This window comes from Pelodiscus sinensis, chromosome 1 (assembly GCF_052426305.1).
Source record: "Pelodiscus sinensis isolate ZL-2025 chromosome 1, ASM5242630v1, whole genome shotgun sequence".
Classification (NCBI taxonomy): Eukaryota; Metazoa; Chordata; order Testudines; family Trionychidae; genus Pelodiscus; species Pelodiscus sinensis.
The window spans coordinates 203276712-203294225 of NC_143052.1; the positions used below are offsets into that span (position 1 = coordinate 203276712).

The window sequence follows — 17514 nt, forward strand, 5'->3', positions numbered from 1 at the left end:
CCCTGTGGTAAAGCAAGGTCATCTTCCCTCCCATCCAAACTATAGTCCTGACAGTTCCCTGTAAAGGATGCCGCCTCCTGGATGGTGCTGTACTTCCTTACATGCTCAGCGTGGCTGCAATCCTTCCCCTGAGAAACCTACTGTATAATGATCCCTTAAGGCTTTTGTTTTGTGTCTGAACAGATTGCTAGAGAAATGAATCCGGCCAAATTAAAACGAGAGAAAGAAAACCCCTAGGTGGCGTAAATTGGAAAACAGGATTGATTTGGAAACTGCGCGAACTGATTTCCAAACTGCTCAAGAGGTTCAAACAGTCCCCGGGAGCAGAGATCTGCAGGGGCTGCCAGGCGCAAGGGGGAAGAAAGGCGGGGGGGGGGGGGGGGAGGGACTCAAAGGGGACGCAGAGCAGGAGCGAGGGCTGAGCGGGGAGGCCGCCCGGGTTGGAGAAGAGCTAAAAGTTCCTAAAAACTTTGTCCCGGGGGGAGGGAAGGAGACGACCGCTGCGAGCCCAGGGCAGGCAGGGGGGGCGTAGGCTGCGATCACAGCCTTGCTCAGCCGCCCCCTTCCCCAGCGCGGCTGTCTCAGGAGCCAGGCAAGAGGCTGGGGCCGCGCTCCCCACCACGGACCAGGGCGCGGCAGCGGCCGAGCAGCTGTTCCCTGCCTTTCCTTCCCCCGCTCCCCGGAGGAAGCCCTGGGCGTGACGTGCGTGGCTCGGAGGGGGGCCCCCGATGCAAGCTCCCCCCCCGCCCCCAGTCAGGGGGAGGGGAGAGGGGAGGAGTGAGCTGGGCAGAGCCGGAGCTGGGCTGTGCGCGCTGCCTCAGAGCCCGGGGACAGGCGGGAGCGGCGGCTGCACCTGGTGCGCTGCCTGCCACGAGGGAGGGCTCGGAGCCGCTGCCTCAGCCTCCAGCCCGGCGCCGCGCTCCGCCGCGGGGCTGAGGGGCAGCTGCAGTTCCCCGGCGCGCCCCCCTTCCTGCGCTTGCCGGGGTCGTCGGCGGCGGCGGCTCTTCCCCGGCCCCCATGGCTTCAGCCGGCAGCGGGATGGAGGAGGTGCGCGTGTCGGTGCTGACCCCGCTCAAGCTGGTGGGGCTGGTGTGCATCTTCCTGGCGCTGTGCCTGGACCTGGGAGCCGTGCTGAGCCCGGCCTGGGTCACGGCCGACCACCAGTATTACCTGTCCCTCTGGGAGTCCTGCCGCAAGCCCGGCAACTTGGACAGCTGGCTCTGCGAGTCCACCCTGCACAGCGGTGAGCTACATCCCCGCCCCCCGGCCTATCGCTTCTCCTGCCCTACCACCTCTCCGGTCCCCGTCCCTATTGGCTCTCCTCCCCCCAGCACCTCTCCTGCCCCCAGACCCTATTGTCTCCCCTGCTCCCATCACCTCTCCTGCCCTCTACCCCTATCACCCCCCCACCTGTGTCCTGCCGCTGCCCACAGCCATCCCTCCTCAGCAGCTCCCCCAGCCAGACCACCCCTAATCCGCCCATGTCCACCCTGACCCAGCGGTTCTCCCCCACGACACTCCGACCTAATCGCCCTATTATTCGGCTACCCATATCCACCCCTCCCCTATCTAGCACCCTGCACTTCAGCTGACCATAACATCCACCCATTGCCAGCTCTCCTACCCATTAGCTTCCAGCCATTCCACTCCCTTACTCCTGACTAGCCCTACATTCCACTCCTAGTCCTTCCACCCATCACACAGCCCTGTCCTCTAACCTTCTATCCTGCACTTTCTAGCCTGATCTGCCAGCATTGCCTCCAGATCCCATCCCCCTCCATCCCCAGACTGTATCCCAGTCTCCTTATCTGCTGCCTCTCCTCCTCAGGTCTGCATCCCAATCCCTGTCCTCTCCTCTATCTAGTAAAGCAGTCCAGTCTCCTTTGCCTCCTCCTTTAGTACTGCATTCCAGGTTCCACTCTGCTGTACCGCATCCCAGTCCTGCACCTCTGCTTCTATTTCTCTATCTCGCTAACTCCAAATGGATAGATAAGTGATATGGATAACATTCATCTGTGCAGAGCGTTCCACAATTCTGTGTACCAAAATGCCCTTTCTCTGTTTTGTGGTCAGGAAGGCAGGAGAGATTTAAGAATGTTTCTGAAAGTCAGCTAGGTGGCTGTGTTAGTCTTTTATTATGCCAAAAGGCCCTGAGTTTTGGTTGGCTATGTTTTCTGAGTAGTGGTTCACCAAGAATGAGCATTTCTTGGTGAATAAGGGTTATATCACTTCTCCTCTCCAAAATGATCAACCTGTAAAGTTGTGGGTTCTCAGGCCCAGTGATCTGCAGGTCATCCTACTCAATAAATAGTATTTCTTTTTTTTTCTTTGTCCTGAGCAGATACACTCTGAATTCTGCCATCCTTTTGCTCCTTTCTGCCTCCCCCTGCTTATGTATTTCCTTTCTTTCAAGTGCATGTCCTTTCTTCTCCTTTCAAGCTCATTTTGCCCTACTGTCCCTTCCCTCGTTTTGGTTTATTGTGTTTCTAAAGCTTTTTTGTCTCTTTTGTTCGTGAACTGGGGAAGAGGGGACACCTTTCCTATTTAAAAATGGCTTGGGATACTCAGCAACTGTCAATGAATGAAACAAATAAGCTGTTTGAAAAAATCTAATTTTGTAGGGGTTTTTTCTAGGCTTCATTGCAAAAACTTCTGGTGTCCCAATGGAAACATTAACAAATTAAAATAAAAACCCACACAGAAAAAAACGTGCTAATGCACCCATTTCGGTCAGTCTTTGCCCTCAGAATGTTGGTAACCCTGCAGGGAAAATATCATTAGCTATTTGCCTGGTTTTATATTGTATGTGTTTAGTACATTGTTTTATTATTTTCCTGGCTTCTGTGAAATCATTTTATACTTCTCAGACTCCATCTAAGCTCTGCTTGAAAACACTATTATAGGATTCCCCATGTTGATTGTTTTAAATTATCGTATTAATTGTCAGTGTGTAGGGGTAACATTTGATGGGCTTTAGTGTGATTTATTTTAGGCTTAATAATGCATAAATTACTCTTAAAATTGTCATCTTGGTTCAGTTTCCAGGGAATTTAAACAAACTTTGGAGAACAGCTTTCTTTTCCTTCTTCAGTATAAATGTAAATTTATGTAGGAATGTCAGCTTCAAAGTGTCTCCTTAGCAACGTGAATCCTTTGCCCCTTTTCTGTCTCCTGAAATAATATCCCCTTGATTGCATAAAGACTTTTCAGATGGTTTCACCTCCCCCTTTTCTTTCACTGTGTATTTGCCCCTTCCCCCCAAAAGAATGTGGAGAATTAAAAGAAGCTGGACAGTGCAGATTTGAGGATTGTTAATCTGTCCCTAATTGCGTTGTCAGTCATCTACCTTTTCTATTTTGATGGGAGGCAGGTGGGTGGAGAAAGGGGAATGGGCTAGGTAGGATTTCAAATGCAGTCTTGCTGGATGGTGTGTGTTAAAAATCAGAGCAGATCTGCTATCCTCCTCTGAGCCTTTCTCCACCCCTTACAGAAATTCTTGATTATTCAATTCTGTTCCAGTTCTTTGAAACAGATTTTCTTATTTTCCTTTAAGGAGAGCCAGGTTTCACAAGCTACTGGGGAAGAAGTGCATGATTGTTTTACTTGAGGTGACTAGAACAAGACCTTTACTTTCCTCATGTTTGGCACATGATCCAGCTCTCAAAGGGAACCTGAAATATGAGAAACTGTGCTGTTCTTTCTGCCACTCTTCTCTTTAGAGCCAGAAATAACTCATTAAAGTCCATGGAAAGGCTCCTGCTGAATTCAGTCATGTGTTCCTGCTTAATATTTGAAGTGCAATTTCTTACTCCATGAAGAATATAGTAAGCAGTATATTTTGGAAGCCTTTCTCATAACTAGTCTTATGGTTCCCAGTTGCTATCAAAAGAGAAACTTGGTTGTGTTTGTAGCAAGGAATTTACTGAGGGTGATTGCATGGGCTATAGCCAAAAATAATTCCTTTTGGCTGTTTTAATTTCTGCCAGTACTTCCAGTGCTTGGCATTTAGTATACCTTTTTTCTCAAAGATTCTTTTTTAAATTTTAACCAAGCACCTTGTGTCTTTCTTAGCATTATTATACTTAGAAGTATAGTGTGAGCACTTGTGAGTATTGTCATCTCAAAAATCATGAGATTAGTTTAAAAAGCATGAGATTTTTAAAATGTAAGTACATTTTGGGGTTTTTTTGTGTTTTTTTGTCTTATTTGCTCCTAGCTTTTGAGTTTTTAGGGTTCACTTGGATCACATTTTCAAACTTTGCTCTGCAAGTCTGAGGGCTAGAACCTTTAATTTAGTTTTCAAATGAAAGCTGAGATTCTTACATAATCACACATTTACAAAAGCTTGGTCTTTAAGGAAAAGTTACAAAGATCACAAGACTTGCAATAAAATTGCAAGAGTTGATTATACCAATTTAGTATTTAGGGAGCTGTGCTGCAATACACATTTTGTCTGGGGCAAAAACTTAACATGCCTGTGTGCAGATCTGACACAAATTTTAAAAAAAAGTCAAGCTGCTGATTTTTATATCTGTGGGACTGAAACTGAGGATTTACAGGATTTAGGTGATTGCTTTGACTTGGTTTTTAAACAAAATCCTGCAGATTATTATTATGATGTGTGTTAGGTCCTTCCTAAATGTTAATATATTCAAACAAAACAAATTCATGTTTAAAATAAAATGCAGGACAATATAGCACTTTAAAGACTAACAAGATGGTTTATTAGATGATGAGCTTTCGTGGGCCAGACCCACTTCCCACGAAAGCTCATCATCTAATAAACCATCTTGTTAGTCTTTAAAGTGCTATATTGTCCTGCATTTTGCTTCAACTACCCCAGACTAACACGGCTACATTTCTATCACTATGTTTAAAATAGGGATTACTGAACATACACACTTAATTTCTCATGAAATTTCTATATAATTAAATGAATTTAATATACCAAGGTATGGCATGTCTATAGCTTGTTCTGAGGGCCCATGCTCCAGGACCATATACTTGTTTGTTTATTTTTTTACAATATACCATAGACAATATAGTCTATCAAATTAAAAAATACATAAATATGAACTGGCAAACATCAGTTCTGAAGGAACCATTTATGTCAGGTAAACATTTTGTGTTGTGTGTATTAAATATAATACTATGTATTTCATAGACCAAAATGGCTCCTCGGGGAGCATGACAGCTTATTGTATCAATAATGCCGATACATTTTTTATTATATGAATGAATGTAGTTAACAAGCATGAAGCCTTTCTGGTTTATAAGAAAAATATATATTCTTTTTAGTAAACCTCTTAATACATGCATTTGCAATTTTTAATTCCCTGAAATGGTACGGCTAGACAACAAGTTTTTGTCGGAAAAAGGTACGCAAAAAATTTTTTGAATCTTTTGTCAGAAGAGGCTTTTCCGACATTTGGCCCATCTAAATTGGGCCAAATGTTGGAAAAAACCCTCTTTCGAAAGCCCCCTTTCTTCCTCGTAGAACAAGGAATACTGGGGTTTCCGAAAGAGCGCGTGTGCTCTTCCGCAAAAAAACGTGGAAGAGCAAACGCATTCCCTGGACGTGGCAGAGTTTTATCCCCAATCCCCCTCCCCCCACAGTTTAGCCGTACCCTAAGAGAATTATACTCTTTACACCCTTCCATGAAGGTTTAAAAGAAAAAACAAACCCACCAAGGGAATAAATACAAGAAGGTCTTTATAGATCTTTAAGAACATGTTGAACCTCTCAAGGTCAGCACTCTCTCGTCTGGCAACATCTGGTATGATTTTAATTGCTGAATGTCCACTTATCATGGGAGTGGCCAAGTTTCCTGTGGTCCCATAATGTGGGGTTTACAGCCACCAGTCCTGGCTCTTTCAGTGTTCCGTGCTGTTGTATAGCTCTAATTTACCCCAAGGCTGTGTCTAGACTGGCATGATTTTTTCCGTTAAAAGTATTTCCGCAAAAGCGTGTCTAGATTGGCAAGGATGCTTTTGCGCAAAAGCATCCGTGGCCAGTCTAGACGTGATTTTTCGCAAGAAAGCCCCAATCGCCATTTTAGCCATCGGGGCTTTTTTGCGCAAAACAATTCTTCCCTGTCTATACTGGCCCTCTTGAGCAAGTATTCTTGTGCAAGAGGGCTTTTTCCCGAGTGGGAGTGTGAAAGTATTTGCGCAAGAAGCACTGATTTTGTACATGACAAAGTCAGTGCTCTTGCGCAAATTCAAGCAGCCGGTGTAGACAGCTGGCAAGTTTTTGCACAAAATCTTGCCAGTCTAGACACACCCCAAATGTCTTCTAAGAGCCTAGTAAGCAGTGGAAGTGTTGGTAATCCTGCTAGACAATATTGACCTCCCGTGGTCCAGCAAATTCTCTGGTTTGATACTGGCAAGATCCTGAGGGTGCTGGACTAGAGAGGTTCAGCCTGTAGTCAAAAGACATTGAAGGTAAGACGATAATCTATCCTTAATTGGAACATAGCACATATTTAAAAAAAAAATAACTGTAGTTTTATGCTTCAAATCCTATCCTAGTGTAATAAACTGTTCATAAACAATAAAGTAGCACTGACTGTCCTTGTTTGGTGTCATGTTACTTTATGAGTTTAACCTAAATTATAAACTAGGACTAGGTCTACACTGCAGGCTTTTTGTGCAAGAACGGCCATTCTTGTGCAAAAACTTGTGGAGCATCTACCCTGCATGTAGGCATATTTCTGGCACAAGTAAATTTATAGTAAAGTGTCTGAAAAGAGGGCTTCTTGCGCAAGAGTTATTCCTCTCCCCACGAGGAATAAGCCCTCTTGCGCAAGAGCTCTTGCACAAGAAGGCAGTGTGGACACACTAAAATGGCCATCAGAGCTTTCTTGCGCAAGAGAGCATCCACACTGCCATGGACGTTCTTGTGCAAAAGCACATGTCATGCACAAAAGCACATGGCAGTGTGGTCACACTCTTGCGCAAGAATTTTTGTGCAAGAACTCTTGCGCAAAACAGTTCTTCATAGAATCATAGAATAATAGGACTGGAAGGGACCTCAAGAGGTCATCGAGTCCAGCCCCCCGCCCTCAAGGCAGGACCAAGCTCCACCTACACCATCCCTGACAGATGTCTATCTAACCTGTTCTTAAATATCTCCAGAGAGGGAGATGCCACCACCTCCCTTGGCAATTTATTCCAATATTTGACCACCCTGACAGTTAGGAATTTTTTCCTAATGTCCAATCTAAACCTCCCCTGCTGCACTTTAAGCCCATTACTCCTTGTCCTGTCCTCAGAAACCAAGAGGAACAAATTTCCTCCTTCCTCCTTGTGACACCCTTTTAGATATTTGAAAACCGCTATCATGTCCCCCCTTAATCTTCTTTTTTCCAAACTAAACAAGCCCAGTTCATGAAGCCTGGCTTCATAGGTCATGTTCTCTAGACCTTTAATCATTCTTGTCGCTCTTCTCTGTACCCTTTCCAATTTCTCCACATCTTTCTTGAAATGTGGCGCCCAGAACTGGACACAGTACTCCAACTGAGGCCTAACTAGTGCAGAGTAGAGCGGCAGAGTTTTGCTTACAACACACCTGTTGATACAACCTAGAATCATATTTGCTTTTTTTGCAACAGCATCACACTGTTGACTCATATTCAACTTGTGGTCCACTATGACCCCTAGATCCCTTTCTGCCATGCTCCTTCCTAGACAGTCGCTTCCCATCTTGTATGTATGGAACTGATTGTTCCTTCCTAAGTGGAGCACTTTGCATTTCTCTTTATTAAACCTCATCCTGTTTACCTCTGACCATTTCTCTAACTTGCTAAGGTCATTTTGAATTATGTCCCTATCCTCCAAAGAAGTCGCAACCCCACCCAGTTTGGTATCATCTGCAAACTTAATAAACGTACTCTCTATCCCAATATCTACATCATTGATGAAGATATTGAACAGTACGGGTCCCAAAACAGACCCTTGAGGAACTCCACTTGTTATCCCTTTCCAGCAGGATTTAGAACCGTTAACAACAACTCTCTGACTACAGTTATCCAGCCAATTATGCACCCACCTTATCGTGGCCCTATCTAAGTTATATTTGCCTAGTTTATCAATAAGAATATCATGCGAGACCGTATCAAATGCCTTACTAAAGTCTAGGTATATGACATCCACCGCTTCTCCCTTATCCACAAGGCTCGTTATCTTATCAAAGAAAGCTATCAGATTAGTTTGGCATGACTTGTTCTTCACAAACCCATGCTGGCTATTCCCTATCACTTTATTACCTTCCAAGTGTTTGCATAGGATTTCCTTAATTACCTGCTCCATTATCTTCCCTGGGACAGACGTTAAACTGACCGGTCTATAGTTTCCTGGGTTGTTCTTATTCCCCTTTTTATAGATGGGCACAATATTTGCCCTTTTCCAGTCTTCTGGAATCTCCCCTGTCTGCCATGATTTTTCAAAGATCATAGCTAAAGGCTCAGATACCTCCTCTATCAGCTCCTTGAGTATCCTGGGATGCATTTCATCAGGACCTGGTGACTTGCTGACATCTGACTTTCCTAAGTGACTTTTAACTTGTTCTTTGTGTATCTTATCTTCTAAACTTACCCTCTCTCTGCTTGTATTCACTACGTTAGGCACACCTCCAGACTTCTCGGTGAAGACCGAAACAAAGAAGTCATTGAGCATCTCCGCCATTTCCAAGTTTCCTGTTACTGCTTCTCCCTCCTCACTAAGCAGTGGGCCTACCCTGTCCTTGGTCTTCCTCTTGCTTTTAATGTATTTATAAATTAAAATTCTTGTGCAAGAAGCCTGCAGTGTACACATAGTCTAAATGAAAAATTCTCAATTATCGTGGTCAATAGTCTTGGATGACGTACTTGCTTATTTTGAATCTGAGCAGTTGTTCCAAAGCAAAGTTGCTAGCTCAAAAGTGACTTTGTTCTGGGAAGATCTGGATCTTTACTCTAAATGAGTATTTCATATTTATGGAAAGCTCAGCAAAATATGTAGGCATTGCACTACAGGCAGTCCCCGGGTTACGTACAAGATAGGGACTGTAGGTTTGTTCTTAAGTTGAATCTGTATGTAAGTCGGAACTGGCGTCCAGATTCAGCCGCTGCTGAAACTGACCAGCGGCTGACTACAGGAAGCTGGAGGCAGAGTTGCTCTGCCCCGGGCTTCCTGGAATCAGCCTCTGATCAGTTTCAACAGGCTGAATCTGGCCGTCAGTTCCGACTTACATACAGATTCAACTTAAGAACCCCAGGCGTCCCCAAGTCAGCTGCTGCTGAAACTGATCAGCGGCTGATTCCAGGAAGCCCGGGGCAGAGTAACTCTGCCTCGGGTTTCCTGAAGTCAGCGCTGGTCAGTTTCAGCAGCGGCTGACTTGGGGACGCCTGGGGCAGAGGAGCTGGGGTGCTGCCGGGTTGGTCCAGTAGCGCCCAGAGTGGCGCTGCGGGACCAACCTACAGCGCCCCAGCTGCTGTACCACAGGCGTCCGGAGAAAAGCCTGGACTGCTGGGGGGTGGGGGGGGTGCATACTAGCTGCGCCCCCCCCCCCCCCCAGCAGACCAGGGAGACGCAGGCGGGGGACCGAGACGCACCGTGGTCCCGCTGCCCGGGTCCTCCACGGCTTTGCTCTGCGTCTCCCTGGTTTGCTAGAAGCAAAGCCTCTGAGGACGCTGGCAGTGGGACAGCCGTGGCACATCTGGGCTGTTCGCTGCCTGCGTGCTCCCCGGCTTTGCTCCCCATCTCCCTGGTCTGGGGAGACGTGGAGCAAAGCCGCGGAGCACGCAGGCAGCGGACAGCCCAGACGTGCCGCGGCTGTCCCACTGCCGGCGTCCTCAGAGGCTTTGCTTCCTGTCTCCCTGGTCTGCTGGTCTCCAGCAGACCAGGGAGACGGGCAGCAAACCCCGTTCGTAACTGCGGATCCGACATAAGTCGAATCCGCGTAACTCGGGGACTGCCTGTACCCTTTTCTGACTTGCTGTAAAGTACCATAAGAAGAACTAATGTAATGTTATTAAGTCTGAGAAAAAGGTAGTTACACAGGAGTAGAAAATTAATACTCAGTCCTATGGATAACATGAAAAAGCTTGTACTTTACTGATGTATCCAAAACAAAGTTATATGTCAAACTAAAAAAAGTGTAAGTGCAGCATATTTCTCTTCTGCCTTGACAGAAAATGTATTTTTAGTTATTTTTCTTTGCAGATTCCCATAATTCTAGAGTAATGCTGACTCATATGGATACAAACATTTTCAGAATTCTTATCTGTCAGTAGTAGAGAACCATTGATCTTCCTACAGTAATTTGAGATACCAGGTAGGAACTAAGGGCCCGTTGTGTTATTTAATCGTCATCCCTCCTCTGCTTCAACAAACTCACCTATTTTAAATTGACAGTTTATGTGAACTCAGTAGAAAAGTAAAAAGCTTACATCAAACATGCCACCTATGAAATTCTATTAATAATAATTATCAGGGCTCAACAAATTATACAATCTACTCGCCTGTGGCGAGTAGATTGTAACCTGGAAGAGTCGGGTTCCGGCGATCTGTGCATGCGCAGATCGCTGGACACTGGCGAGCCCTGATAATTATCATTTATATAACATATGAAACATATTCAGAGAGTCACTAACTAATTAATCATTCCAATAGCCTCAAGGTGTAAATGTGTTCCTCGTTTTATTGGTAGGAAAACTGAGACAAAGTGACCTGTCCATGACCATGCTAATAGAACCAATATTAGAGTTCAAGTCCAGGATCTTTTCATGCCAAATTCTGTGCTCATTCTGCCAGGCATGCTCCCAGCATACTATGAAACATGCTGCTTCTGGCCTTTCAAAGTGACTAAGGCAAACAAGTTCAGAAGTAATTTAAGTGCTAAATGTACATGGAACCCAGCAATACACACAAGGTGTGTGTGTACATATGTGCAAATAATTAAGACACCCAACAGTTTTTTAAGAGAAGAAAGATATTTTCAATATTTCCTAACCATCTTCAAATTACTGTAGTTGCTTTTGTGTATTATCACTTTTAAAATTTAAGATGCTCTTAATGTCAGTGATAATAGATGAGTTAAATATTTGATGAGACTTATATTTAGAACCAAGTGGACTATAACCTTGGCCAAAGATGATCAAACAGGATTCAATCTAACAAACAGAAGGGGGGTAGGTGTAGACTGTATTGCTTCATATATATTTTTTCTTGCTCCAGATTAGTAATATAAAGGCCATCATTTTGATGGAAAATTCTCTTTGAGCAATTTTGAACTGCTAATAGATTTTTGCAAGGTACATTGGAATGAGTTTTGCAACTGTTAGGAAAAAAAATGTTCCTTAGCTTTAAGCACTCTGGTAATTCTGGTAAATAATGATAATTCTGTCAAATAATGACATTCATATTGCAGTGTGAATTCTATTCTCTCTCCCCTACCCCATTTCTAGTTGTTGAAATATTACAAGCCAAATTCAGTGGTGTATATGTAGGAGCTCAGAAAAGGATAGATTAGATTCTTTTAACCTTGAAAAGTATGCCTTGCGTCTTTGTCTCCTTCCATTTCTTGCCACTAGCTACATATAATTCTAACTTTCTAAGGTTTTTAGGTTTCTGTAATTATTGAAATGAATGCCCAGCAATTAGTTTTAACACAGTAAACATTCTATATGAGTCTCAGAACAAGGTCATGTATCCAGTGCAGAAAATTCTTAGGCATACATTACAGGGTGAATAAATTATAGATTACACAATTTCCTGTACTACCATGCTTGTCTTGTGGTAGATTTAAGAGTAGCGAGCTGAAGTGATGTCTAATTTGTAGCATCTTTTAAAAAAAGCTAAAAAATGGTGACTGGTCCTGTAGCACCTCAGAGACTAACAAAAAAATGTAGACGGTATCATGAGCTTTAGTGGGCACAACCCACTTCTTCAGATTAATGGAGTTAAGGGGTCCAGGATACAAATAAATAGCAGAAAAAGAGAGGAGCTGGGGAGGGAAAAGAGAAGGGTGAAAAATGGGGAAAAAATTGTCAATTAGCGCATCCATTCTAAATGAGGCTAATAAAGTGCGCTCTAAGTATTCTATGTACCTGGTGCTTAGCTTTTTATGTCATTAGGATGTGGAATGCAGTGGCCTGTCTACATCCATACCGTCTCACTCTTCAGTTCCCCTCCCCCTACACCAGCCCAGGTTCCTTCTCCCTCCCTCCCTCCCTCCCAGACAGGTCAGTGTGGCGGCTTCCCCGGGCGGCTTGGGGGTGGTCTGGCAACTGCGGTAAGTGCAGCCGCTGGGGAGGGGGTGAATCTCCACAGGGGCAGCTGGTCTCTGGGTGGTTGGGCTTTGCACTCCAGCTCCTCAAGAGCTTGGCGGTGTGGGAGCCCCCAAGAGCCTGCTACTGGCACACAACCCTGGTTGGGAGCCCCACTCCTAACGCCTGTCCCATGACTGCTGTCCCGAGCACCACACCCTTTACTCCCCTCCCCCGGGCTGTCCTGGTTGTGATGTGGGGGCTGTTGGCTACTATGCCATGTTTCTTGGCATTGAAAGCCCTGTGGGGTGGGTGTGAAGGAAGGGAAGCAGGGGCTTGGATTAAAATAGCAATCCAAGTGACGAAGGGAAGCAGCAAGGTCGGTCTCATGCTGGAAGAGGGGAGAGCAAGAAGAGAGGGAAGAGGCAGGCAGGACGCAGAGTGACTGCGATGTAGTGGGCAGGCAGTACACTCTGTTTGGGCATTCACTGGTTGCTGTGTTTGGGCTGTGGGTGAACCCTACTGGCCTGTATCTGTAAGCACAGCCCAGCATGCGGGGCCACCTGAGGAGCCTGAGGGCATGTAGACAGTGACCCAACCGGATTCTACCTGTTGAGGGAAGGGACTGAAGGAAGGAAGGAAGTGTTTGGGGGAAGGTTCAGTTTTTTCAGGTGAGGAAACCATGAAGGGAAGAGACTAAGCAGAGGGTTGGAAGTTTAGGGGCCTACGCACCCCATCCCAAGGGGTCTGAGACATCCTGGCCCTGACTCCTGTAGCCACATCACGTCTATGCTGTTCTGTATCCTGGAGAAGCAATAAACCCTCTCTATTCCACTGGCTGGCAGAGTTTGTTCTTGCTGCTACGGGGGTACAGGATCAGGGGGAACCCCAGCGCGCTGTCGCAGTGACATCATGACATCACTCTGTCATCCCGCAGGAAAGCATTTTTTTAATATATAGAGAGAAAAGTTTTACTTTCCTTGGGAGCAATACCTTGATGGCCAAATGATCAAGGGCATGATACAGCTCAAGTTGTTCATGCATCTGTAAACATATGCATCCTGTCGCCATTGTTTTTTCATGCAAATCTGTATTATTTACAGAGTACTAAATGTTAATATCTCTTGGATAGATAGGTTAAATGATCAGAGCTAGTTTGGATATATCCACACAGGCAGGAATCACACTCCATGATTTCATTGTAGACCAGCGCCGGGCAGTAATTAGCCTGCAGGCCGGATGCAGTTCACCACGGTTAGCCTCCGGCAGGCCTCCACTGCTGTATTTACCACAGGTACAGGTGCTCTCACCTCTCGTTGGCCGTGGATTGCTCTTCCCAGCCAAAGGGAGTTGTGGGAAGCAACATGGACCAGGACACCAATTCCTGCAGCTCCCATTAGCTGGGAACAGTGAACTGCAGCCACTAGAAGCTGTGAGTGGCTGTACCTGTGGACACACAGGTAAAGAAAGTGTCGGGCAGTCTGTCAGGGGCTAACTGTGGTAAACAGCATCTGGTTGGTCTAATCACATAAACAAAACAGCCTTGCCCAGCCCCTGCCCTGCTTGTTCTTCAAGGTCCCACCCACACTCACTTTATTCCCCTCTCCCTCCATCATTTGCTCTCCCCCATGATCTCTCACTTTCACTGGTTCCTGGACAATGGGAGCTGAAGGGGAGGGCAGAGCCTGTCCGTGAGAGCAGCATGCAGAGCCTCTAGACCCTTCCTCCTCTCTGCCTATGTGCTGGACCTGCTGGCTCCCTTCCAGGGAGCAGCATGGAGCCACAACAGGCAGGAAGCCTGCCTTTGTCTCATTGCACCACTAACTAGGAGCTGCCCAAGGTAAGCCTGCGCCGCAGCTCTAGCCCCTCTGGAACTCCCTGCTGCAACTTAAACCCTGGCCCCACACCAGAGGTCTCATTGTCTCATGCACCCCTGTCACGTTATTGGATTGTGAGGGGAGCAGCCGGGTCACTGCTGCACCCATGGGGGGTGTTCGCCCCAAAAGTGGGACAAAGGGGGCCATGTGAGGGGTCAAACAAAAGCTTACTTTCTTCTGATTCTGTATCTGCTCTTCATATATCTGTATAATGTCTGTGTGTGGAGTTAGGAATCTGCACTCTGTATGGAGACTGGAAGTCTCTGAATGTGCTTGAGTAATGGGCTAGGAATGTTTGCCTATGGACATGCTAATGAGCGAAGCTCCAGGGAACAATGGGCCTCTGAAGGCCAAAGATACACCTGGCCACTGGCCATGTGACTCCATCCAGCTTGGAAGAAGCCAAGAGGGGGCATAAGTAGCCATGTGGCTGACTCCATGTGGTCTTCAGATCTGCTTCTAACCCCAGATGCGGCCTCGCAGGGAATCATGAGCCGGGAAGAACTGTGGACCCATCCTGCTATAGGATGTGCAACAAGGACTTTTAAGCCAGCAGCTATAACATCTCTGCTAGAGCCTGCATCGAGAACTGAGAGATTTGATGCATGTAATGTATGATAATTTAACAACCTTACTCCCATGCTTTTCTTTCTTGTAGTAATAAACCTTTAGATTGTAGATTCTAAAGGATTGGCTCAGCATGATTTGTGGGTAAGGTCCAGAGTGTACATTGACCTGGGAACTGTGGCTGGTTTCTTGGAACTGGACAGAACTTGTTCGGGGAAGGTGAGATTGGGTTCTAAAACCCCTCACCTGTGTATGAGGCCCAGGGCCATCTGGGGCACGGAAATGGCTGGGGTATCGGAGGGGTTTTGCTCGTGAGGCTTCAGGCAGGCAGCTGAAGTGCTTTGTGGGACTGATTTGTGGCCTGTTTGGAAAGGTCTCCAGTCTGGGGGCTGTGAGGAGCCCCGAATTTGAGCAATTCGCCCTGAGCGGACACCCTCAGCTGTGCCCAGACCGGCCCGGTCCGTCACAACCCCAATCTCCTGTCTTAATTCACAGCCCTCTCCTGCATTCCATAACCTTCAGCCCTACCCCCTAACTCACTCCTGCACCCCAAACCCTTCATCCCTGGCTCCATGCCAGAGCCTGTAGCCCCAGGCCAGAGCTCTCACCCCCTCCCATCCCTGTGCCTCAGCTCACAGACTCCTCTTGCATTACAAATCCCTCAGTCCCATCCAGAGCCACCTCCTTGACCCTCTACCCCTGATTTCTGGCCCCACCCCAGAACCTATATTTTCAGTTAAAACCCTCATTCATCCCTTCCTTTACCCCAACCCGTTATCCCAGTCCAGTAAAAGTGAGAGAATTTAGAGGAAAGCAAGCTACCAAGGGAGGTGAAATTTAGTGAACGGGGGACAAGGCTTCATTGTGTCCTATTTCGTGTGATTAGAAATTTGGCAATCCTAGCAGGGAGTTCAGGGCTGGGGCAGGAGGTTGTACTGCAAGAAGGGTGAGGCGTGCAGGCTCTGGGACGGAGTTTGGGTCGGGGGGGAGAGGGGAGCTTAGGGGTGATGTAGGGTGATGCAGGAGAAGTTCAGGGTATGGGAGGGGTATGGCATACTGATTCTGGGAGGGGGTTATGTGTGGTCCTTGACCTGGTAGTACTTACCTTGGGCTTTGAGTTCTGGTTGGTAGTACAACAGGGCTGAAGCAGACCCCATGCTGCTCCCAGAAGTGCCATCACCATGTCTATATAGACCCTAGATGCGGGGGGCAGAGGGGAGAGCAGGTGGCTTAGTATACTGCCCCAGCCTGCAGTCACTGTCCCCTCAGCTTCAACTGACTGTAGCTCCTGGCCAATGGGAGCTGCAGAGTCCTTGCTCAGGGCAGGAGCAGTACGTGAAAATCCCATTTCCTCCCCCCCCCCCATAGGTATGTTCTGGCTGTTTCTGGGAGCAGTGTGGGGGCCTGGCAGGCAGTGATCTTGCCTTAACCCCCTTCCACTGTGAGACTTTTAGTAGCTGATCTCCCAGTTTGGTTTTAGGAATTTCAAGGAGATGGGGTTCAATTCTGGGAGACCCTTGAAGGACTGGGAGGGTTAGCAGATGTAGCTGTAGTCCATATGAGGTCCTCAGGGCCATACCTGTAATATATCTATTGTGTGAGTGCAGCCCAGATAACACATAAAGAGATGCATACACAGTCCACAATGGTAAATAGGTTAAGAACCACTATGAAAGAAGAAATCAGTTAAAATGGGCTGAAGCTGATGTAATTCCTACAGTCCAATCCCATGTCATTCCAGGTGGTGTTTAGGATTAAGCTGGAGCCAGTAGAGGTGCAATATCATCTGGGTTCCACTTTCTGGCCCAGCCTGTTTGGGACATCTCTCAGAATTAGGATGAAGAACATCGGGAATCACAGGAAATGATGAGATGACAGTAAGATCACTCCAGGAGCCTCCATCTGTTATTCCATATTTCTCCCGTAAAGTCAATTTGTTTAAGAAACTATCAAAGGAATGATGGATGGACTAGCCTATCTGCTCATTATTTTGTCCATCAATTAAATTTAGTCTCTGATATAACCATTTTGGTTCACTGATTTTTGAGTTTTCACTTTTTTCTCATTAAGATTTTAGTTCTTGCTTTCTCATTTACCATGATTTTAACAGAGTCTTGAATTATATCAATAGATCTTTTTGTTTGGATTAATTCAGTTTTTTTGTCTCCCTTCCACAACTGTTCCCATCAAAATTTATTATAGGTTAGTGTTGCATTTTATAAACTTTTACAGTTGAGCTCACAATGAACATAAAGTTGTAGGTCCAACTATCACAACAGCAGTTTAAAACAAGGGCCTCACCTGGCATTTTATGTGAGTAAAACAAGTAATATTTGGACCTTTGTGTATAAGATGGTAACTCTCCACCCCTTAGTTGTGAGTCCTAGGTATAAAAACATATTCTGGGATATAGTGTTCAATTAATTAATAATTACATTTTTTCTTTTCATATACCTTATTTGGTATTTGATATTTGATCAAATAGTTATTGCCTCCAAGTTTTCTTGTTGTAAAACAGCAGCAGAATTGTTTTGTTTTATAAAAATATTTCTTTATATTCCCATGAATGGCTGCTTTCAGTGCATTTGTTGACTTAGATAACTGTACTGAGTGCCAAAATTCAGTTTCATGTCACAAACAGAATGTTGATTTGACAAAATATTTGTATTGAACTCTAAGATAACTGTTTTTACAGCCACAATAGTGCTGGTTCGCAGATAGTGGCTTTAGGTAAAATATTCCCAAGTGAGTAAGAACCCGCTACAACATGCAAAGATCACGGGGGGGCAGCACCAGTTATTCATGATGATGGGAACAGTACG

At 45.9% G+C, this 17514-nt stretch overlaps 1 protein-coding gene across 1 annotated transcript in view; it reads left to right on the forward strand.

The window, feature by feature from the left end:
* The first annotated feature begins 436 nt into the window (after positions 1-436).
* TMEM47 (transmembrane protein 47) overlaps positions 437-17514 on the forward strand; it is a 54082-nt gene continuing 37004 nt past the window's right edge. The window contains exon 1 of the mRNA XM_006139198.4: positions 437-1243. Within this exon, the coding sequence (XP_006139260.1) occupies positions 1018-1243 (226 nt within the window). The 5' untranslated portion in view covers positions 437-1017. The remainder of the gene's footprint in view (positions 1244-17514) is intronic.